This window comes from Odocoileus virginianus, chromosome 23 (genome assembly GCF_023699985.2).
Source record: "Odocoileus virginianus isolate 20LAN1187 ecotype Illinois chromosome 23, Ovbor_1.2, whole genome shotgun sequence".
Lineage (NCBI taxonomy): Eukaryota > Metazoa > Chordata > Mammalia > Artiodactyla > Cervidae > Odocoileus > Odocoileus virginianus.
This window is the reverse complement of record NC_069696.1, coordinates 21,080,537-21,105,324: the sequence shown is the minus strand read 5'-3', so window position 1 is coordinate 21,105,324 and position 24,788 is coordinate 21,080,537. Positions and strand designations below refer to the sequence as shown.

Sequence of the window (24,788 nt, the reverse complement as noted above, 5' to 3'; positions counted from 1 at the left end):
GACTGTTTTGGAAAGCCCACCAGAATGGAATTTATTCCGAGAGGAATACCAGCCAATGGCAGAGACATGGGGTTTATAATTGTTAAAAACAAACACAAAGGAAACCTGAAAACAGTAAACAAAAAACTCTAAGCATTATTTACTTTTTCATGATACAAACACAAATCATCTTCACATCTTAAACAGGTCTTTAGAGTTACGTCATTCTCTGAATAGAACATGCAACAAACAGGAGTAAAGCTGAGCAGTAATATTGCAACATATGCTTAAAATACTGACTATTAAGCATTTAGAACAGGTCAGATGAGTATGTGAGTACAGCATGATAGTAAAGAAAAGAGAGCAACAACGCTGAATCTGGAGAGAGCTGGCCCAAATGAGATGGTTTTCTTTAAATAGGAAATACAATCTGAGATCACTAAAGTCAGAAATCCTGGCAGAATGCAATTCTAAGATTAAGCCAATGGGCATATAGGCTCCACAGTGATTCTGCCACTACTTGGGAAAAGATTTGAGCAACCCTATTTAGGCAGGAGACAGATGGGCCCGGCAGGGTAAACCAATGGGAGATTCATTCTCTACTGGCAAGAAAAGAATAGCAGAACAATTAAGGGAGGAGGCTGGCCCTTGCTCAGACCACATATTTCCTGTTCCTTAAGTCAGGAGACCTCCCCAACCTCACCTGCAGGGAAAGGCTCCTTGGAGGTCAAAGAGGGAATGATGTTAAGGGATGCTCTGCCCAGATGCCTTTGAGGTAGAGATGTGTGGGAGGATCCTCCCACAACATGGGAGCATCCTGAGATACATCAAATATGGACTGTGAATCAAGCAAATCAAAATGATTGGCTGAAGGAAACCCAGAAGAGATGTCCAATAAAAGCAATTCAAATTTCCATGAGGGTGCGACTAAGCGACTGTTTCTCTCCCTGAGTCTGCCTGTGTTCCAGCCACATGTACTGTACATTTTCCCTCTGAATAAGTCCTCTACTTGTTTCGTTACTTCCCCTCTTTGTGAAATTCTTTTCTGCAAAGCCGAAGGGCCGGGGTCTTGTCATTGACCACTGGTCTGGTGGCTAGGATCTGGTGCTTTCACCACTGTGACCCAGCCCAATCTCTGGCTGTGAACCAAGCCCTGCTCCAAGCCATTACCAGCTGAGGCCACCTGAGATCAATACGAGGGAGAAAGAGTCTCTGAATTTCCACACAAACCATAAGAAGCATCAGGAGGATTTTAGACAATCATCAGGAACATATCTATCCAAGAAGTTGACAGTTTAGAGATGAAGCCGGGCAGTGTTAAGAATGAAGGGGATGGCTCTGTTATTTGAGGTGGTTGTTAATAGAGGAGTGAAATATGAGGACAGACACATCTGAAGGAGGATTTAAAAAGACTACTTAGCAAATGAAAGCAGGGGGAAATATCCACAATTTATGAGATAAAGAGAAAAGTAGCAATGAGTAGGGAATTTGGGTGGCTTTGTGAGAGTACTGAACTGTAATTGAAGGAACAGGGACCCTTTTACCTCTTTTATAGGACATTTTATAGACATTTATCTTTTATAGAGGATATTTTACCTCTTTTATATCTTGCATAGCACAAGTCTAGGGCTGGAAACACAGTTTGGGTTCAGTGTATTTTCATTGGTTGTTATGCGTGCAGTTGATGGAAAATGCAGAAAGCCTGGGGCTCCATCTTCTGCTTTCTCTTCTCATCTGGAGATAACCATTTATAGCCTCAGGACCATTTTTCTAAAACCACTGAATGGATTTTTCCCTTCCAAAGTTGGGTCTCATGCTATTTGAGCAGTACTATAAATAACAGACCTTGAAGGGGTTGCTGAAATTTGAATCTGTGTTCATCAGTGGGAGCGCTTTCCCGGTAGCTCAGCTGGTAAAGAATTCGCCTGCCATACAGATGACCCCAGTTTGATTCCTGGATTGAGAAGATCCCTGGGAGAAGGGATAGGCTACTCATTCCAGTATTCTTGGACTTTCCTGATGGCTCAGATGGTAAAGAATCCTCCTGCAATGCAGGAGACCTGGGTTTGATCCCTGGGTTGGAAAAATCTCCTGGGGAAGGGAATGGCTACCCACTCCAGTATTCTTGCCTAGAGAATTCCATGGACAGAGGAGCCTGGCAGGCTATAGCACATGGGATCGCAAAGATTTGGACATGACTGAGCGATTAACACTTTTACTGCCTTTTCACTTTTCACCATACATGAACACCATCTGATGTCAACTTAAAACATTGATTGACTATGGTGAAGTCCTATACATGAGACTTAAGAATAAACTAGGAATAATAGTGAAGGGGTCTTTCTCATCCAGCACATTCCTCTGACTTTGTTACTTACACAGCAGTGTCTACCATGTTTCAGAAATTTTTCAACTAGTCCTTTTTTTTTTTTTTTGATAAAGAAAATACAAATTCTGGTATTAACAATCTCCATCATGAGGACATTCTTTTTTATACTTTTCCACTTGCAAATCAAAGTTCTAACTTTTCCCACTGTATTTATTCTGTCTTCAGAGAAGCGGAATATTTGATCAATTCTATTTGAATGGCTAACTCTCCAGATTGCTTTAAATCTTGAATTCTGTCCCCTCCCCCACCATGAGACCTTTTCCCACTCCATGAACTGTTTTTATTGTTTTTATCTGAGTCCTTCTCAAGTTGTCCAGGTTTCTGGATCCATTCGTACAAAATTCAGTACCTAAACACCATGGACTAATACTTAAGGACAATAATTTTTTTTTCCTCTGAGAAACTGCTGCCTTATGCTGGCTTTTGGTTCAGAAAAAGAAATAGTTCTTCTGGATACATTAATCTCAAAATTCAAGATCATTATCATTATACTCTATAAAAACTAAAAGATACTCTTCAAGATTTGATTATTAAAATGACTTAAAAGTCAAGAAAATAAGAATTTAGAGGAGGCTTTTTAGAGAGAAAAGAATAGATTTCAGAGACACTTGAGTTTGGAATCTGAATTTTCTATATAGTCATGTGATGTCAAGATAGCTAATCTTTTTCCTCTATTTCTACCACTGTAAAATGATGCTGATAACACTCTCTGCAGAGGTGTGGGGACAGTTAAATCAAAGGATTATACAAAGAGGCTCACACATAGTCAGTGGTTCAATATTCACTGAGTGAGCAGTGTGCATCATTATAAAAACATAAAGCTCCCCTAAAACAGAGTACAGTGTTCTGGGTTTCTTTGTCTGATTGTGTGGTTTTTTTTTTTCTTCTTAGAAATATGGAGCTAACCAATGGAAATTGTGAGAAAAATGGAACGCGTCATTTTTAAAGATGAGAGGCCATGGACTAACTCAACGATGAAATGAATAACTTAATAGATGGAAGAAAAGCTTGCCAAGAACATCGCAAGAAGAAAATTTAATTGGGAAAACATTATAGTTAGCATCTGGGTACCATTAGCTGCTTTAATCCATTTCAATACATTATTAATAATTTCACATGCTGCTAAACACATAAAATCATTAAAAAGGGTTTTCTCTTTGGTTTATTTCTTGAAAGCTAACTTTTAAAATTTTGTGTTAGGTAAACAGTAAAAAAGTCACTTACCAAGGATTAATATAAAATGCCAAAAGATAATCAGTCCAAAGACATGAGGGTAGCAGGGTTAAGAAAGCAAATATACTCCTACGCCTGTGAGTGTTGATAGATAACAGATGTAAAGATGAAAAAGTGGCAAGAGTTAGTAATACAAGCTGTGAACAGAGATCAGTAAATTACCGACTGGGATCAATTAAAATGACAAGCACCTTAATTACAGTTAAATATTATTCCATTCTCTGAAATTTAAACATGAGGGCTTAAATGTGATAATATTGCCCAAATCAGTTTTATTCACATGCAGCGTTATTGTAATCAGATATATTTCTTTCAATTTGGTTTGTGTCAATTAGCCTGCTATTAGGTGATTACATTTTGCATTCATTTAAATGAGGCTCTGAAATGCCTCATTAGTTACCTCCAGTCTTATTCTTGGATATTACCCTTGCAACGCTTAAGGCTATTTTAAGAAATCTATAACATCATTTGCTAGCTAACGGCAGCTTGTGTAAGGAATACAAATGGTTAGTTTGAGTATACTGATTCTGGTAAACAAGCTTTCAGAACACATTCTTATAAAGATGCACTGCTAGGTATGGCTTTCTATATTACTTAAAATATAAATGATTATAATATACAATTCCTCAAAATAATCCTTAAAACAAGGGTATGACATGACATCCACATACCATTCATCCAACATATTACTATGTAGCTCACCGACTAGTTTCTAATCTTACTTACACTCCATGGAGTGGGAGCAAAATTACTTAGTTTCACGTTAATTCTAATGCAGACTGTTGATTTAAAAATGCCTGATTTGAGTCAGATTTCAGATATTTAAAACCTAGTAAGATAAAGCATTTATTAATGTAGATTTTAAAATATCCTTTGGTTGTATTTATAGTTATTCTGAGAATTAGGGAAAATGACTTTGTCCGTTTGTTACTTTAGTTATTACACATCTCCACTGAGATGTGTATTCTCAGTTAGCCAGAAAATGTTAACGTTGGCAACACTGTCTTTTGCCCAGAGCTGCACAAGAATTTTTCTTAATTTTATAGGAATGTCCTGAAATGAATTCTCTTCTGTTTCAGTTCTCCCATAACTGATCTCTCATAAAGTTTGTAAATTGTGACCAGTTGTGTAGTTAGTAAATATATTGATCTGAGTCACAAGTACAATGTTATCAGTTTCTAGATGGGCCCCTCATCACTACTCTGTGAATGGGTCTTTTTTAAGGGTGAGACAGGCAAGCAATGGGATTGCCCAGGTGGTACTAGTGGTAAAGAATCTGCCTGCCAACCAGGAGATGCAGGTTTGATCCCTGGGTTGGGGAAATCCCCTGGAGTAGGAAATGGCAACCCACTCCAGCACTCTTGCCTGGGAAATTCCATGGACAGAGAAGCCTGGTGGGCTACAGTTCATGGGGTTGCAAAGAGTCTGACACAGCTGAGTGACTGAGCATAGGCAAGAAATGAATATCAGTGAGTCAGTCTCTTAATCTTGGAGAGAGTGCTAATAATATTTGAATAAATCTAGAAATGTTTTCTAACTTTTTACTATCAAGAGTTTATGGGTTACTCTTGATAGTTGGATGAATCATATTTGAATAGCAAAATTCCATTCAGGGTGAAATTTTAAAATAGCACAGCATATTGTCTTATTAAAAATAATCCTATATCACCTAGATTTTCAACTGAAGTGGTCTCAACTAGTTGCCCGTTTAGCATTTACAGTTTAAATAAAGCACCCCCTCATTAATTCTGAGAGTAGAATTTCTAGTATAACATATCTGCTTCTTTCAGATTAAACATTTTTAGGGGGTTAGGAAAATAGAAAAAAAATCACCGAGGATTAACATGAAATGTATATCTTTAAAGGTATTTTGCATGGAGTTGCTTGTGAAAGAAACTAGAACATGTAAGCAGGGCTGGCTTCATATTAAATGGTTACTTAATTGGCAATTTTGTTGGGTATTCACTGCTGTGCATAGGATCATTAATTCATATGGATCACTGTTAGGTATAATGTCAACTGATTTAACTTCATGACAATGCTTTCTTAGTTCTCAGAATACCCCCTCCCTCCAAGTCCTTAATACTCAAGCATATAGAAATAACGAGGCTACCTTTCTCAGGGACACTTTGGTATTTATCTTGAGAGCCCCGAACTGTATCCTTCTACTTGATTTTTCAACAGAAGTAGTGGCTCAGGCACTGAAGCTTGAGTTTTAAACAGAGATGCTGCTCTGTCTCTTGGCTACTTCCCTGGACTATCCTCTTCCATCTTCAGTCACACTTCCTCCGTGACCCTCCTGCATTAACCCTTCATCAGCCCAGCTGTGGGCAACTCACACACTTGCTTCATTTCATTCCTTTGTGTAATGTATCAGTACAGAGCTGACCACCTGGTTTTCTCTCCTTAGTTAAATTAAGCTTCTATATGCTAATGTACTCTCTGAAGAAGTCATCTTCAAGTTCACCATCACTGAAATGATGAAAGGATAACCAAGCAAAACCATCTATTTACAAATACAGAACAATCAAGTTTGGAGCACACACAACATAGTCAAGCTACCTAGAGACTTGTTCCAAAACAGTACTCACCAGTTGTATGGGAGCTTCCCATCCCGCTCCAAGGACGCAAAATTGACAAAAGTTCCTGCTCCACACTCCCTGTTGGAAAAGAACCACAAAATCAAGATCAGCATTTGACAGAGCATGTTTTACTTTGACATAAAAGAGACTTTATGTCAAAGTAAAAAGTTATCTTAAGGTAAAAAACCTTGATGTCATCTCAGAGAATGAGATGGCTGGGCAGCATCACTGATGCAATAAACATGACCTTGGGCAAACTCTGGGAGATGATGAGGGGCAGGGAAGACTGGTGTGCTAGAGTCCACGGGGGCACAGAGACAGACACAACTGGGTTCCTGAAGAATAACAAAAAAGAGTCTTTAATAACTAACCATCAGAGCATTAACAATTAAAAAGTCAATATAAGTTGCTTGCATTCCGCATTTGGATATGATGCAAAATAGAAAGACAAAATTCTTCACAGGGGCGCACATACCCAAGTCAAGTTATTTGAAGCTGAAAAGATATGGTTCACAATCCTTATGAAAGTGCACTCATGATTGTAAACTAACTGTTGAATGAACTCTAGTGGGTAGAATACTTTTATTATTATTATTTTTTTTACAAAACCTTCACTAGCAAGGTATAGAAATTGCTCTTAGATAGACTAAAGGTTTTCCATTCTTAGCAACTATTCCTTGTTTTTTATAGCATTTTGATTTCCTCTTTAGTAAATGGTGGATCAAACTGAACAGTCTTCTCCCTCCAAAACTTTCCTCTTATGTTGTTACGCCCATATTATTCATCACTTGAGATAAGAGTGATACATACTGAAATGGATTGGCTTTTGCAGTCAGTAGAAAATATTGTTAAAGTTTTTCTTTTTTTTTCCAGAAGTGGAGGGAAAAGGTAAACATAATTCTCATGCTTTCTCCATCTTTGGGTTAACATGCAGAAATAACATAGCTCACTGGGGTGCATACATTTCATTTTTTTCTCTCTATGAAACTGATGGGCTTATTCAGAACTGAAGCAGAGATTCTGACATTATTGGCACCATGTAATTACTTCAGTTATCCGTCTGTCCTCATTAGTGTTCTAAGAATAGCTTTCTTCCTTGAAAAGCACACTAACATATTATTATTTCATGTGGTATATATTATAAATTGGATATCACCAATTAATTTTCCTATATCAATTTCCTGTATATGGGATTTCTTTTACTCTCTAACTCAAGGGTTCTTAATCTAGGGTCCAAGGATAGAATTTATAGCTCTGTGAACGTATGTGGGGAAAAAACACATCTTTATTTTCACAATTTATAACTGAAATGTAGTAATTGCTTCAAGTATTAAACTATGCAACAAGCCCCAATGACACCATCAGTACTTGTGAGATTTGCTAATAGAAACTGAAGACTTTTTCTACAATAGAACTGCTGTGGGTATTAAAATATTGTTCATTGTCATCACTCTGATGAAATTTGAGAGTTCTTAGATTTCCTACTAAATATTGTTATCAACTGTATTAATAAAGAAGCATACAACTCATCTGTTTTCGGAATACTTTGATTACCTCATTTTCATACAATTATTTTCTTTTTTAATCTTATGTGTCTTATTTTATGCATTTAGTAGGAAAGCACTATTCTTGGAAGAGATCTACAGGCTTCATCAGATTGCCAGAGAGAACCATGTACAAAAAATATTAAGAATCTCTACTCTGATGACAAGCTGGCTGAAGTAGAATCATTCCTCATAAATATTTGCCTGTATGCATCACAAAGGATGCTCCTGCAACAATACCCTCATAAATACCTTTACTCCCATTTCTACTTCTGTTACCAACCCCCCCTTACTATTACTATTAATAGCTAACATTTATTGCATGCTTCCTATGACACTACGCTATTGCTGCAATATTGTTCCTGACTAATCTCTAATGCAGGGCTGTTATCATCTCTTTTTGATATATGCTCTTTCCCTTGCTTCTAGGCTACTACACTCTCCTAATTTTTCTTCCACTCCACAGGATGCCTCTTGTCAGCTTTGTTTTTGCCATTATCTTTCATTTTCTCTCTAAAAATCTTAGATTGTTCTGGTGCTTAATCCAGGGCCCTCTTTTCTAATTTACACTTCATTCCTGGACTACCTCCAGTCTATAGCTTTAATACCATTTATATGCTAAGAACTTCCAAACAGAAAGTACTTGAGGATGCACTCTGATAAGAAATGCATCAGTGGTCAAAGGAATAGGGAATCCACAAAATCGTAAATCAAAAGGCTTTCCTAACAGCAAGAAAAATGAAACTGCCTGCAAATCTGTGTAATAGGAACAGAACAAACAGGGGAACTCAAAAGGACCTTTTCATAAACTCAACAAATATTTTCTGAAAAACAGCTTCAACAGAACTAATGAGGAAAGGGATTTCTTTTCTTCTTTGTGGTCTCCATATATATTAACCCCTTTCATTTATCATACTTAGTAGGCATAGATCTTTCTTTTATCCCAAAATATTGTGAAAGTGAAAGTGAAAATGTTAGTCGTTCAGTTGTGTCCGACCTTTTGTGATTCCACAGATTGTAGCCACCAGGCTTCTCTGTTCATGGAATTCTCCAGGCAAGAATACTGGACTGGGTTGCTGTTCCCTTCTTCAGGGGATCTTCCCCACCCAGAGATGGAATCTGTATCTGTCGTATTCCAGGCAGATTCTTTACCATCTGAGCCACCAGGGAAGCCCAAAATATGTTTGGAAGTATCCAAATACAATGAATGGATCCCAATATATGGGCTACTTAAAATGGTAAGATTGGCAGTAAGAGGTCTGACTGTGTAAACAAACAATCCTTTGCTTTACTATTTCAATGCTAATGTTTTCTAAAACAATATTGAAAAGTCTACTTAGAAAACAACAAATAGAAATAGGCATTAAAAACTAAAAGTAAGCTCACCCCTGTACAATTTAGGTTGTGTTGTTTAGTCACTAAATTGTGTCTGATTCTTTCATGACCCCATGGACTGTAGTCTGCCAGGCTCCTCTGTCCATGGGATTTCCCAGGCAAGAACACTGGAGTGGGTTGACATTTCCTTCTCCAGGGGAGTCTTCCTGACCCAGGGACCGAGCCCATGTCTCCTGCATTGGCAAGCATGTTCTTTACCACTGAGCCACCGGGGAAGCCTTTGTGTAAAAACTACACGTACATGGTAAACATGCTAATCACTCAATCGTGTCTGACTCTTCGGTACCCCATGGACTATAGCTCATCATGCTCCTCTGTCCATGCAATTCTCCAGGCAAGAATACTGGAGTAGGTTGCCATTCTCTTCTCCAGAGGATAAGCCCAACCCAGGGATCGAACCCAGGTCTCTTGCATTGCAGGCAGATCCTTCCCTTCAGAGCCACCGGAGAAGCCCACATGATAGAGAAAAATATTCTAAAGCCTATGGGTAAAAGTTGAGCAAAATGCACCTTACCTTGCCATCTGCAGATGCTTTCTCCTAAGAATGATAAGAGTAACAAGCAGCAGTCCAATTAACAGTGTGCTGAGGATGGCCAGCACGGAGATGACCACCACGTTGGGATTCATCTCTGTAACTAAAGATAAAAGCCACACATCTTCAATGGAGCTTCCATGACATGGAAACTAACAGCACCGTTCATCATATCCCATCTAATCTAAAGACTGTTCGTCTTTAAAGACTCATGGCCACAGCAACAACAGAAACAAGGACATTTCTCTGAGTCAACGATGGTTTCTTGCTGGTCAACTCTTACTTAGTAGAACAGACTGACAGTGTTTGGGTGGGTGGAAGAACTGAGTCCACTTCAAAGGCCCATGTTCAGGACATTCTTATTAAAGGAAACCGTGAAATGTATAGAATGCCTGTGCCATGATTTAAGTTCATTTGAAAACAAAAATGCTAGAAGTCATTATCATGTATCATCACTGTTTAACATTTTCAAAAGCTTAGAGAGAGGTAGGCTCTTATTTTATGTCCATGGCTTTCAAGTCAGAAAGCACAATTGTGTATTTCCCTCACATAATAATGTATATGAAAAAGGAATTAGCACCCTGCCATCTGCTGCAGCACTTAATGCATCGCCAGTAGCAGGCTTTCTGATGATCTGTAACCATGTTTGGAGGTTTTTCTATCTGCATAACTCAAGAGATTAAACTTATTAATACATTTAGGGCCTTTAAGAACAGGGCTTGTATCTCTTTCATACACTAGGTCTCCTATGATCCATCCTTTAGTGCACTTACACATTGCCTAATTAACGTACTACCCAGAAGATCAGGATGTTAAAGGTGTGAATATACATCACAGATTTTTGTAAAGCTCTTAAAAGCAGATCAGAGGAAAAGAGGAGACACCATCCTCGGCACTGATCATAACATCACAGTACTGGTCAACCCACACAATCCCTGAGGCTTTGGGCATTTGCCACTTCCCATGTGGGCCAGCTTGGCTCCACTGTATAGACAGAAGTATTAGAACAGAAAGAATGTTAGACTCATAGAAGAGATTGTTCAAGTTTGCTTGACTATTGCCTTCCATTTGGGGAAGCTCTGATATCAGTCTTTCCTGGCCTCATTTTCCTCACTTGCAAATACATTTAATAATGTCACCTGTTTCACTGGGTTGCTGTACAGATGACAGGGAATCATGAACATTCAAGTAGTTTTAGAAAATGGAAAAGGGTGTTGAAATGAGAGACCATTAGTACGCTTTTCAGGTCCATTTTTGCTCTTTCTTCTGAAAAAGCAGAAACTAAAAACAGAAAAAAAAAGTTTCTTCTAGTGGCCACTGGATATAGTGGCTAAACATGATTAATGCTTACATACGTAAATGAAAATGAACCCATTAAAGGTGTGATGTGATGGTAAGAGTAGCTTTATTACAGGCAGCTTCAGGGAGGGTCTTAGATGACAGAATTAAGACTTAAGCAGAGGAGTAAAACAAATAATATAACTCAGGAAAAGAAAAAGGAAACATACTGAACCTTTTGTTAATTTCTAATTTCCCCAATAATGCTTTCTACTTGACTGAAAATTTTTGGCTTTGGTCCAATAACTTATGTTTACCATTACTCAATCAGTGAGAGTGCAAGGTCAAGACTACAACAGATGCACCTGAGCTGCTTACAGTACTGTGGGCACCACTGAAGAGGGTGATGGGGACGATGAAGTTGATGATGAGAACAACTAGCATTTAGACAGCATGTACTAGAGCTTTAACTTCTTGATTTCTAAGCCTCAAAACATGTCAACAGGTACATACTATCACTCCAGCTTTACAGATGAAAAAACAAAGCTTCAGAATAGTTATCATTCCCTAAATAATAATTATAATTATATAATAATTATCATTCCCTAAATCACATAACCAGTAAGCACAGTTTGGGATTGGAGTTAAAGTTTACCTGAACTCAGAGCTTGAAACTTTTCAGGGAAATGTGAGTTTTCTTTTTTAAAAAAGATGAATTATATATATTTAAAAGGAAAAATTAAGGCAAATCAGGAAAGAAAGAATTTCCAAAGATACCAGATTTCGCTGGTGCCTGGACTTACCCATTGTGGAGATGGCTATGAATGTAGGGACACTGGGCCTGTCATGGCTAAAGCTGGTGACACTGCAGTTGTAGGCAGTGTCAGGAAGGAGGCTGGAGATGGTCACGACATGAGCGGAAACAGAAATTGGTTCCTGGAGGTGCAGAAGACAAGGTAAATGTTACGTTTTCTTCATCTAGTTTGGCTTTTAAATTACTTTTCATAATTGAGTAGGGAACATGTGGACAGAGTAGAAAAACTGAAAAAGCAAAAAAGGAAGCAATGAAAAATGTTTCCTTCTTTCGGTACTTCCCATCTACCCAATTACCTTTCATGGAAGCAGCCAGTGTTGTAAGGCAGTTTTTCTTTTTTTTTCTTTCCATCTGTATTTTATGGATGTATAAACATATAAGAATATAGTGATAACATAGTTTATGCATCATTCTACTTATTTTTATTTTGGTTATCAGTGTATTTTGGCACTCTTTCCACACCAGTACAGATAAAGCTATTTCACTTTAAGGGCTGCATAGAAATCCATTGAAAGAACATATTTTCTTTAGCCAGTCCTCTATTAATAAATGTTTAGGTGATCTGATTTTTTGTTGTTAGAAACAATTCAACAGTTTCATAATTAATGGGAACATATGCATATGTACACATACTCATTTTATATGTGCATATATATGTATATATATACACAAGGGCTTCCCTGGTGGCTCAGTGGCAAAGAATCCACCTGCCAAGCAGGAGACATGAGTTAGATCCCTGTGTTTGGAAGATCCTCCAGAGAAGGAAATGGCAACACACTCTAGTAGTCTTGCCTGGAAGTCCCATGGACAGAGGAGTCTGATGGGCTATAGTCCATGGGGTTGCAAAAGAGTGACTTAGTGACTAAACAACAACAATATATACAAATATACATTCATACACAAAACCTGTGAATATATTTGTGTGTATATGTATATGTATGAATACTCATACATATACAACACTCATATTCTTAGGAGTTGAACCGCTGGGTCAAAAAGTTATATCTTTTTAATTTTGAAAGGTATAGACAAATTATCTTCCATAGATACTTTCAAGGGTCCCACCTACCGTCTGTGCATGACAATACCCATTTCCCTACATTTGTTTTTACACAACAAGCTGCATACATTTTGCAAATTTTTTGAACTTTTCCCATTTTATTAGTGGAAACTGTCCCTCACTGTAGTTTTATTTTGCATTTCTTTCACCATGAGTGAGCTTGGTCATCTTTTTATATGTTTAAGAGCCTTCTATGTTTATTTTCTATGAAATAGCTGTTTTGGGTTGCTGATCTTTATCTTTTTTATTTGTAGTAGATCTTTGAAAATTGGGCTTCCCTTGTGGCTCAGCTGGTAAAGAATCTGACTGCAATGTGGGAGACTTGGGTTTGATCCCTGGGTTGGGAAGATCCCCTGGAGAAATGAAAGCCTACCCACTCCAGTATTCTGGCCTGGAGAATTCCAAAGACTATATAGTCCATGGGGAAGAGTTGGACACAACTGAGTGACTTTCACTTTTATATATTAAGAGTACTATCCCTTTTGTCTACATGCTCTGCTTTTAAATAGCATCCACCAAAGGCATCAAGACACTGTGTCCTCCAAAATGTTTAACATTAACTTATTCTTGAGTAAAAGTTGTTAATTTGGTGGGCCAATGGCCATCCACTGACAAGTACAACTGTACAATATAAAAAGATGAGCCAGCATAATATCTTTTTTCAAAACAAAGGTCAGAAACACCTCTACCTAAAGAGATGAGCACCATCAGCAAGGATTTCACACTCCTACTTCTTTCACTATCCTATAAAAGAATGCTTCCGAGAAAAGATTTTTGCTAACAGGACTCAGTTGTATAAAGTAGCTGCCTGATCATCATTTTCTTAAAGGAAGACATTACTGTAGCTGCAGAGAACTAAATTCACTATTGGCAGAGCAGCTTTTTTCCAAAAGGATTCTTGGGATCCAAAGGATTCAGCTGTTCAGTACAAATCAAAAAGAGATAACGTTTGTAGACCAGACTATCAAAAGGGGAGAGAAATCAAAGCAAATTATCTTTAACACTCAGTATAAAAAGATTCATACTGCTAGAAATCCTTTTTTCTTTTCAATCTCATGAGCTGCACTATTTAAAAAGCATCAATTATTTATGTTCATGGTATTCATCTTTGCACTGTATTTTGTGACATGCCTCAAAAATTTGTCCTTTTTCTTCCATGTCTGACTGTAGTATAGTTTTTTCTTGTGGTTTTGTTACCCCAAGGCTCATCAGTCTCCTTCCATTCAATTTAACCTGGTGGATAACTCAGTATTCATCTTATCTGTTATTTGTAACTCTAAATCTTTAACACTCACCTATCTCAGCCTTCATTTTCCCAAATAAAATTATCCTCCTTCAGTTCAGTTCAGTTGCTCAGTCGTGTCCAACTCTTTGCAACCCCATGAATCGCAGCACACCAGGCCTCCCTGTCCATCACCAACTCCCCAGAGTCTACTCAAACTCATGTCCATCGAATCGGTGATGCCATCCTCCTTACTGATGTCTTTTAAATTCTCTTAGTAATATGGGTCTCACTTCTGGCACTTATACTTCATTTTAATTATTTCTACTCTAGTGTAATATCCACAATTAAATGAAAAAATAATTGAAGGTATTGATTATACCAGGCTTCCCGGGTAGCTCAGCTGGTAAAAAATTGCCTGCAGTGCAGGAGACCTCGATTCAATTCCTAGGCTGGGAAGTTCCTTTGGAGAAGGAATAGGTTACCCACTCCAGTGTTCTTGGGCTTTCCTGGTGGTCAGATGCTAAAGAATCTACCTGTAATGCGGGATACCTGGGTTCAATTCCTGGGTCAGGAAGGTCCCCTGCAGGAGGGCATGAAAACCCACTCCAGTCTTCTTGCCTGGAGAATCCCCATGGACAGATGAGCCTGAGGGCTACAAGTCCACGAGGTCACAGAGAGTCGGACTTGCCTGAGCGGCTAAGCGCAGCAAAGCACCTTGATTATACCAGGGCTTCCCTGGTGGCTCAGTGGTAACGGACCTGCCTGCCAATGCAGCAGACTCGTGTTCTATCCCTGGGTCAGGAAGATCCCCTGGATCAGGTAGATCCCCTGGACTAGGGCTTGGCAACCCCCTCCACTATTCTTGCCTGGGAAATCCCGTGGACAGAGGAGACTGGTGGGCTAAAGTGGGGTCGTAAAAGAGTCAGATACAACTTAGTGACTAAACAACAACAATATTGATTCTAACATTTGTGTCCCATACAATGTCTGCCACATAAATGCCAATTAGTTCATATGTGTTAAGTTATATTTTATACAGCAGTGTGTTTTTATACCTTACCTCAATTTAATGGCCAACAGACAACCACCTCAATTTAACTCTCCAGCATGACCAGGAGTCGCTAAAAACTGGAGACAGGAAACTGATACAAAGGTGAAAATAAACTCTGTGATTTGACAAGTTAATTATAACATATTTGGGGCCCATTCTAAGATAATTTTCAATTTCTATCACTGGAACACAAAACCACACATGCAGAGTTCTCCTTTTATATCATTCAAAAAAAGATTTTCACTTTGCTCACATAATGAGCCTTAATCAAAATTAACTCAGAAAAGGAAAATCCGAACATACGGTACCTGGAGTTTTGCTTCCTGACTGGAGCCAACTTGCTGGCAGAAGACTTCGAAGAAATCAGCTACTCCCTCTTCCACCCACAGCAAAGTCACCGAGGTCTGGGTTTTATTCACTGCAAAGAGGGACTTTGGAGGAGCTGGTTCTGAGCAACGATAAGTTTTAAAACATTAATTTCATCTAATGTATCCTTCCTTCATTAATCAGAAGGATAAAATAGGTGAAAAAAATCCAAACACAGGTAGTTAAAAGCACCCTATAGATTTTTTATTTCTTTGTGAAATATGTCCTTTCACCAAGACTGTCGTCTAACTTGGAAGGCAGAATTTTTTTGCCTTTTTATCCTCTTTCATTTTATACTTCTCTTTTTGGGACACTTCTGTTTTTTACTTCAGCTTTATTATAGCCATAATCTATTAATAGTCTTTGCTGCAACTACAATGGAATCAGCACTGCCCACAGGTACAGAACTTTCTGGGTGACAAGTTGGTACTGAAAAGACGGAAAAATGAAAGTGATGTGCTCCCTTCTAATGGAGAGATCCAGTCTGTGTCAAGGCCAAAAACCCGCCTTCCTTTCTCGAGAGATTATTTGGAATCATTTAGTCAGAGGAATGGCTTCTTGAAAATTTAGACAAAATTAGAGGGATAAAGCTAAAGAGATAACACAATTTTTTAAAGAAAAAGATTGATGGAAGAGGAGTTGATTATTGATAAAATTTTAGAGGACTGATTTTTTTATCTTATTCGTTTAGGCAGTCTTTTTAAAATATATTTATTTTTAATTGGAAGATAATTGCTTTAAAATGTTGTGTTGGTTTCTGCCACATATCAACATGAATCAGCCATAGGTATACATATGTTTCCTCCCTCTTGAACCTCCTTCCCACCTCCCACCCCATCCCATCCCTCTGGGTTATCACAGAGCACAGGGCTGAGCTCCTTGTATTAAACAGCAACTTCCCATTAACTATCTATTTTACATATGGTTATGTGTATATTTCAGTGCTATTCTCTCAGTTTTTCCCTGATAGCTCAGTTGGTAAAGAATCCTCCTGCAATACAAGGGACCCCAGTTCTGTTTCTGGGTCAGAAAGATCCCCTGGAGAAGGGAAAGGCTACCCACTCCAGTACTCTGGCCTGGAGAATTCCTTGGACTGTATATAGTCCAAGAGTTGGACATGACTGAGCGACTTTCACTTCATCACTTCTGGTTCCTGCTGTGTCCGTAAGTCTGTTCTCTATAGACATTTAATCTTTTTATAAAAATAATTTCCTTTATTTATTTATACTGCACTGGGTCTTCACTGTGGCACATGGACAGTGCTTGGCCTTCAGTAGTTTGGTACATGGGCCTCGTTGCCTCATGGCATGTGGAATCCTCCCAGACCAGGGATCGAATCTGTGTTCCCTGCACTGCAGGCAGACTCTCAACCACTGGACCATCACGGAGTTCCCTAGACATTTAGTCTTGATCAATAAAGTAATCCACTAGTTAAGCAAACCATTCTGTTTGTGCCCTTTCATATACATTTCCAGTAACTGAGTCATTGGGCTTGCTGGCTTGATACCAGATGCCCATCTGTTCCCCAGTTCTGGGTGTTGGTCTGCTGTCTTGTTCACCTACTCCTGAACCTCTCCTGGTCCTCTGCCTATGCCCCTCTTCTCTGAGCACTGCCTTTCTCTCAAGTTCCTCCAGTACATAGAACGCTACGCCTGAATCCAAGTTCTCAAGCCAGGGTCCCTCTTACCTGCTTGTTTGGAAATGTCTAGCTGTCAGGTTCACGTAGTGGGTATGCCCATTAGCATGACAGGCATGACAGGCAACTATTTGCACTGTTTATTTGTCACTTGAATTTCTTTTCATTCTCTCTCCCACCCTCCCAAGTCTGTTCTAAGGCTCCTGGCATTTAGTGGGGCTTGAAAAAGCCCTAGAGGGCATTTTACTCAGAAACGATATGTCTTTGTTGGGGAAGGTCTGGGCCTTCTTTCTGGAATATCATCATCACGTCCAGAACCAAGAAGGTTGTCAGAATCCTTCTTGATGTGACCTATTGCAGTAGAGTGAGTTTGTGTCCAACTGTAAAAAAAGTATTTTTCCTTTCCAGAGGCAACCTGACAAGGCTGGGCAGAAGAGTTGAAGGAATAAAGTGATGAGATGGTCTTGGGCAAGCATAATTCACAATAGATGTCAGGGCCCCTTTCTCGTTCGCCATGAGTCATTTACTCCTCTAAACATTGTACCATCTCACTTCCCCTCTGATGAAGAGAGTTGATGAAACACAGAGGTTTACTTCCACTTCTTATGTCCTTCATAATTGTCACTGCTATTTGGATTATGAGTCAGAGACCAAATCCTCCAATGATTCTGACTCCTGTAGAACCTGAAAGGTTGGAAGCAAGTGTGAGGTTGTCTGAGGCAGAAATGGGTGATTTGTTAGGTTGAGCCTGGGTTATGTCTCTTTAAAAGATGCACACTACAGAATTGCTCCTCAGAGTGAGTTTCTTGGACAGTGGTTAGAACACCTAAAATATCTATTTTTTCCTATTGGGTTGATAAATTCAGTTTGGCTATCTGATATGAATCAGCCCCTATGGCCTAATGGATAAGGCATTGGCCCCTTAAGCCAGGGACTGTGGGTTTGAGTCCCACCCGGGGAAGAAGGAGTTGTATTTTGGGCTTCCCTAATAGCTCAGTTGGTAAAGAATCTACCTGCAAGGCAGGAGATCCCAGTTTGATTTCTGGGTCAGGAAGATCCCCTGGAGAAGGGATAGGCCACCCACTCCAATATTCTTGGGCTTCCCTTGTATCACCTGATATGAACATTGTCCAGATCCTAATCCCCAAATCTGATTGATTTCCCATCTGTGTTTACTCAAGTATCTCACTATTAACCCCAAATTCCATAAGATTAAAATGGAACATGGAGTCCTTGCCTACCCACAAATCAATTCTGCTTTCCACCTCTCCCTGATACTCTCATCAACAACATCATTTCCTTTGTCTGAGCTGACAGTTTTGAGGCTTTCCTCTTCCTTTTTTGCACTACTTTTTAATACTTCCTTTCATCTCTTCCTTTTGTTTATTTCTTTTATTATATTGCACACCCAGGCTTTTGCCATCACACTTGGCAATCATTACAACAGCCCTTTACTCCTTTCCCCTGCCTCTTACTTGATCCTTTGTTTTATCAATGATGGTTTAAATTGTTTAAAAACACCACTTCACTCTGGTTAGATTCTATCTGTACAATGATTTACTCTGATCAATTTCAAATGTGTCAAATCCAAATACAGTAAGTTCCCTACATATTAATCTTCAGGCTGCAAACTTTCAAAGATGTGAATGCATTCACATGTTCAATTATGTTGTTAGTGCATATGTCCGGCAATACATCGTCACATGCGTGCATCCTCTACAAGTGGTTGTGCTTTTGTGTACCTAACTGTAGAGTCCTGTATGGAGTATAGTGGTATGGTATCTTTATAGATGGAATTGAATCCAGCAAGGAACCAGAACCCGGGCCATCAAAAACAGGTGTGAGTGAAATTGCAACTTGCCCTCTGTCTCCTATTGCTGACGATTCTTCAGCTCCACCATCTCCCATCTCCCACCTCCTCTCCTTCTCCAGCCAGTAACTCTTCCTGCCTCTATTATCAACCTATTACAGTACAGCACTGTATAGCTGAATGTGTTAGTTGGGTACCTAGGCTAACTTTGTTGAATTTACAAACATGCTCTTGGAATGGAACTCATTGTATGTAGGGAGCTTACTATATGCTAAGTTAAAGACCCTACATACTTTGGCCACCTGCTACCTGTCACCACCATCTTCCCCACACAGACATACTGTCCTCGTAAAGCCAGTCTTCTTGCTGACCATGACACAGGCATTATTCTTTCTCAACTCGTGTATTTCTCAACCCTTAATGTGTTCTTTCTGTTCTTCTGATCATCTTAGAGAAAAAGTCTTACCTTCTCCTTCAAGCCTTATCTGATGACTATCTCTTGAGGCTCTGTCCCTTCTCTGACCTTCTCTAACTATTTCCTGTGTGATCTGTGTGAGTGAAGTCCTGATTCCACTGAATCCTTTAAGAACTGCGGTCGTGTGTAATGAATTATTTTGTCTTCTTTTTGAACTAGCCATGTGTAGGGATGCAATAAATCTTACCTATTGACAGATTTAAAACCTAAGTCAAGATTCATTAACCAGAGGTGTTAGGATTCAAGCATCAAGTAAGATCAGACATGTCAGCATTGAATTTTGACATTCTCTGCTTTTGTATGGTGATTATATTTGTAAAAAGTCATCAGCTCTCAGTGGCAGAGTGAAAGACTGTTGTGAATTAGAAGTATTTTCAGTGACCAAAGAAATAAGAGATACTGGAATACACATTTCCTCTGGTCTGGCTGAGAATGTGGATGCAGGTGATGAGTGGATCCTTAGGAAAATATCCAAAGGATCTGGAACCTCTAACAGCCAAGTAACAATTTCTTTTTTCCCCAGGTGGTATATGAGGCAATAGATTATTCCAAAATCACTGTACACATTACTTCTGCATCTTTTTCTGAAAGACAGCATGCATTTCAGTTCTGTAGGTCAATGAGAAATATTCACAAGTCACCTGTTTGAAAAGACTTACAATCTCTGTGGTAGGGATATTTTCCTAGATAGATTGGGGAGAAATTCCACCCTGCTATTCTGAAGAAAATAAAGAAAGTCATCACAATATTTCATAAGTTGAGGTATTTATAAGTATAATTGGATTAGGAGTGACTACTAATTAAATTTCACTACTCAGGACAATAGCTGCTCTAGAGAAAGTGAAAGTCACTCAGTTGTGCCTGACTCTTTGTGACCCCATAACTATGGGGTCCACAAGTCCACGGAATTCTTCAGGCCTGAATACTGGAGTGGGTAGCCATTCCTTTCTCCAGGGGATCTTCCAAACCCAGGGATTGAACCCAAGGCTCCTGCATTGCAGGTAGATTCTTAACCAGCCTAACCACAAGGGAAGCCTCATTTGCCCCAGGGGATGTGTTAAAATATTAGGACTGTATTGTGCTATACGGTAAGTGCTAGCCACATGTGGCTACTGAATGCTTGAAATCTGGCTAGTCTAAATTGAGAGATGATGTAAGAGTAAAATACAGACTGGAATTCAAAGACTTTATTTTAGTATGATGAAAGAACAACAATATCTCATTAATAGTTCTTTATACTGACTACACACTGGAATGAAACTATTTTGGATTTACTGGTTAAATAAAGTATATTAAACTCAACTTCAGCTATTTCTTTTTACTGTTTTGTAGTGTGGCTCCTAGAAATTTAAAATTACATAAGTGGCTCTCACCATATTTGAACTGGATAATGCTGGGTTAGAACATTCCTTCCTGTTTGGTAGAGAAGTTTGGAAATTCTTGGCAGAAACTGGTCAGAGGGTCCCCCTGCTGCTGGGTCTCTTCTCATGAGAAGGCAAGGTCAGCTCAACCCCATAGCCTAGGATGGCTGAGAACAGTGGTCTTGAACTTTTTTGGCACTAGTGACCCGTTTCGTGGAAGACAATTTTTCCCTGATCTGGGGCAAGGGTGGGGTGGGAGATGGTTTCGGGGTGGTTCAAGTACATTGCATTTATTGTGCACTTTATTTCTGTTATTATTGGTGGTGGTTTGGTCCCTAAGTGTCCAAGTCTTGCAACCCCATGGACTGCAGCTCTCCAGGCTCCTCTGTCCATGGGATTTCCCAGGCAAGAATACTGGATTGGGTTGCCATTTCCTCCTCCGGGGGATCTTCTCGACACAGGGATTGAAACCACATCTACTGCATTGGCAGGCAAATTTTTACTATTGAGCCACCAGGGAAGCCTCTATTATTATTACATTGTGATACATAATAAAATAAGTATACAACTCACCATAATGTAGAATCAGCGGGAGCCCTGAGCTGGTTTTCCTGCAACTATAGAGGGCACAACCTAGATACTCTGCATGCACAGTTCACTAGGGTTTGGACTTTTAGCCTCTAGAATTTTGAGAAAATATATTTCTGTTGTTTAAGCCACACAGTCTGTGGTATTTTGTTTTGGCAGCCCCAAAATTTGCTAATATTTTGTATTAGCAAACTAATACAGTATCATACTGCTCAAAATATCAAATTCAGTCTAATTCACAAAGGGGAGAGATATGAAGATTTTGTTAATGTTATGAAGAGTAAATGAGCTTTAATTTAATGTATATAAGACACTGTATATAACAAAGAGTCATGGACATAATAGTTATGGAACATCTTCTGGTTATCATTTTCTATCTAAATGATATTTTAAATTTTTTTCAAAATTCCTCTTCTCCATGTCTGATGTCCTTTGGTTTAAAATAACTTCAGAATCCATGATATTTGGTTTGCAAACCTATGGACATGGGGAAAGGAGACAGACATGCTATTTTTACAAAATGGAATGTAGATACACAGCTGTTTGTTTTTAATTTTTGGCACACTCTGAGGCATGTGGGATCTTAGTTCCCCAACCAGGGATCGAACCTGCACCCTCTGCATTGGGAGCACAGAGTCTTAATCACTGGACAGGCAGGGAAGGCCCACAGGGTTGTTTGTTTTTATTTTTATTTTTTTGGAATGGAAATTTTTATTTCTGGATCACAGGTTTGTGAAAAGAAAAACACATTTGGGTTGGGTGCTTTTTCAAGCACTTGTTTCCAGGAGCCAGGCTCCGTGGGACAGAGTTCAGTTGTTTGTTTTTAAATACTCTCAACATTGCAAGTGTTTTACTTGACTACTTGGCCCTCTCTTTCCTTCTCATCTATCCCCTTCAATGCCACTCCTGTTTGAGTTGGGAATCCAACCTAATTTTATAGGAAATCAAGTACCAGGCACAGAACATGGGCTGAATGGAGAGCCATGATGCTCTCCCTACCATTTAATGTAGGATGAATTATGAGAGGTTCACGACACTGGATCTCTGGGGAGTGATGGTGACCTCCAGTGAAGTATGAGCAAGCATTTGATTCTCATTCTCTGCTCCAGTACAAATCTCTTTCTTTCCTTGGGAATTCCAAAGGGAGTCAGGTGTAATATTCAGCCTTGGAACAGAATGGAAGATATTTATTGCCTAAAATCCATCTTTCTCTGACAGTTATTATATTGTTTCTTATTTTAATGTGACCCATTCATTTAGCTGCCGATTGAATTATGTTAATGAGGCTAAGATGCTACCCATGAAAGTCAACTGGTTTTCTTCCGTTTGTGTTTTACACCTTTAAAATTGGTGAGTCGGTTTACAAATGTGTGACATTGCAGATACAGAGAATTCAATAGAAAAACATTGTAAAAAATGACTGACACAGCAAAATCTATTTTCAGTCTTCAGCCTGACTGACAGTAAATTGCTACCATCCTCGACACAAAAGTTTGTCTTTAACATTTATAGTATAGTAAGTCTTTCAAATCTATTTTTATTTTCCTCAACTCAAGTCTTCTACCTTAAGCAGTGTAAACCATAGAACTCGGCCAAAGAAAACACCTGTGACTTAAGCGGTGTAAGCTGCATAAATTACATTCAACTTGGTTAAAAACAACATCTGCAGAAGAGAGCACTCTTTGAAAGGAAAAAAAAAAAAACAAAACCCTAAGGGTGAGTTAAGATTGATACGCCATGAAATTAAAAAGAGGAGAATGCTTATTAAACAAGACACTTTTGTTAGATCTGACATTTCTCAGGCCTATTCTCTTATTGACTTCAGGAGATTTCTTTTCCTACATAAATTTCATAAGTAATTAGAACTTTTACAGTAACACTGGGGAATATATAATAATTCAGGCAAATGTTTAGCACTAAATTATATTAGGCCCATTTTATGTACAGAGCATAGAATTTTCTCAGGAATCCCTGTCATTTCCATTGTTGTTGCTGTTGTTCAGTTGCTAAGTCCTGTCCGACTCTTTTGCAACCCCATGGACTGTAGCCCACCAGGCTTCTCTGCCCATGGGATTTCCCAGGCAAGGATCCTGGAGTGGGATGTCATCTCCTTCTCCAGGGGATCCTTCTGACCCAGGGACTGAACCTCTGTCTCCTGCATTGGCAGGTGAATTCATTGTCACTGAGCCACCAGGGAAGCCCTGTTGTTTTCATTACATTTTAAATAAATTCTTGATGGCTTAATGATGGCAAGAGTAAAATCCTTTTCTAGGAATCATTGGGTAAGTTTATGGTACCACAGCTCAAGTAGCTTCTAAAGATTTATAGCATTTTTCAGAGAAATCTCTCTTTGAAGTTTACTTAGTTTAAAACAAAAGATCTTACTTCCTCCTTTGTTGGTTCCAGGAATATGTGTTTTTGCTTGGCTTTTCTTTTTTTTTGTAAGTTAGGACTTACATATTGCACAATTCCCAGGAAAAAAGTCACTGCTTTTACTGTGTCATTTACCTCATTGCCTTTACTCTGAACTCAGTTATGAATAAATCCTAAAACTGAAAGGAACATTAAAGATCATTTAGTCCAGACCCTTTGTAGAAAAGGCAGCTGAAATTCAAAGGGCCCGAGTCACCTTTCTAAGATGACACAATCTGACTGTGAAGGCAAGTACTCCTAGTTAAGGGTCTCCCTTCTGTACCCAGCTTCCTTCCTAAACATATGAACATTTTCCATTAACTTCCATATAACTGGGGATGATGAAACTTCCAGATGATGAAACTTCTGGAAACTGCCTTTGTCCAGAAGACCAACTTTTCCAGAGCAGGAACTTGCTTGTGTATTTAAATCTGTGCCAGACATCACAATAGCTGTCCCATCAGTCCAGCATCCAGATTCTTGTAATATACTGAAGAGAAACAAGCAAAACATGCAAGTCACTTTACAGTGGGCGGGACAAATGCTTCTAAGGAAGTGCTGAAATTGTGTGACAGGGCTGTGGACAGCTGGCAAATTTCAGCATTACTCAGAAAACCACCGTGATGAGAAATGGGGGAGACATATGTTGAGGACAGGTATCGATTTGTCTTGTGCCCAGGAATGGAGCCATGGAACAGTGACATGCATGGCAGCCTAGTCAATGAAAGGGGGTTTCTTCTGCAAACCAAAGGAAACTGCATGTGTTTATGAGAGGTCAAACAGATGAAAACTATTACAAACTTCCTCAGTTCCATTTACTCATACCCCCCCATAATGGCCTGTCATAACACACTGTGATTTGTTGCCTTACTACAGATCCACCCAGCCTAAGGCCATTCCCCCGCCACTGGCAGCCTGGGTCCCAAATCCTTTGGCCCAATTAAAGACATCACCCCAACAAATCTCACCTCTAACCATCCTGCATCATCATTTCCCCTGCTCTATTGAATCATTCTGATTAGCTCAAAGACAAGGTGTTTCCACCCACTTAAAGGGAA

The 24,788-nt window shown here is 39.1% G+C and overlaps 1 protein-coding gene across 3 annotated transcripts in view; it reads right to left on the bottom strand.

Annotated features, from left to right (window-relative positions):
• The window catches only part of PTPRO (protein tyrosine phosphatase receptor type O), a 263,949-nt gene that overhangs the window by 42,075 nt on the left and 197,086 nt on the right, over positions 1 to 24,788 (bottom strand). For 2 of the 3 annotated variants that reach the window (XM_070453671.1, XM_070453673.1), the window contains 5 exons: positions 15,397 to 15,530; positions 11,736 to 11,874; positions 9,637 to 9,757; positions 6,193 to 6,261; positions 3,593 to 3,676 (listed from right to left, as the gene is read on the bottom strand). In XM_070453671.1, coding sequence (XP_070309772.1) covers positions 3,593 to 3,676; positions 6,193 to 6,261; positions 9,637 to 9,757; positions 11,736 to 11,874; positions 15,397 to 15,530 — 547 coding nt within the window. The remainder of the gene's footprint in view (positions 1 to 3,592; positions 3,677 to 6,192; positions 6,262 to 9,636; positions 9,758 to 11,735; positions 11,875 to 15,396; positions 15,531 to 24,788) is intronic. The other variant, XM_070453672.1, reaches the window with a different exon arrangement.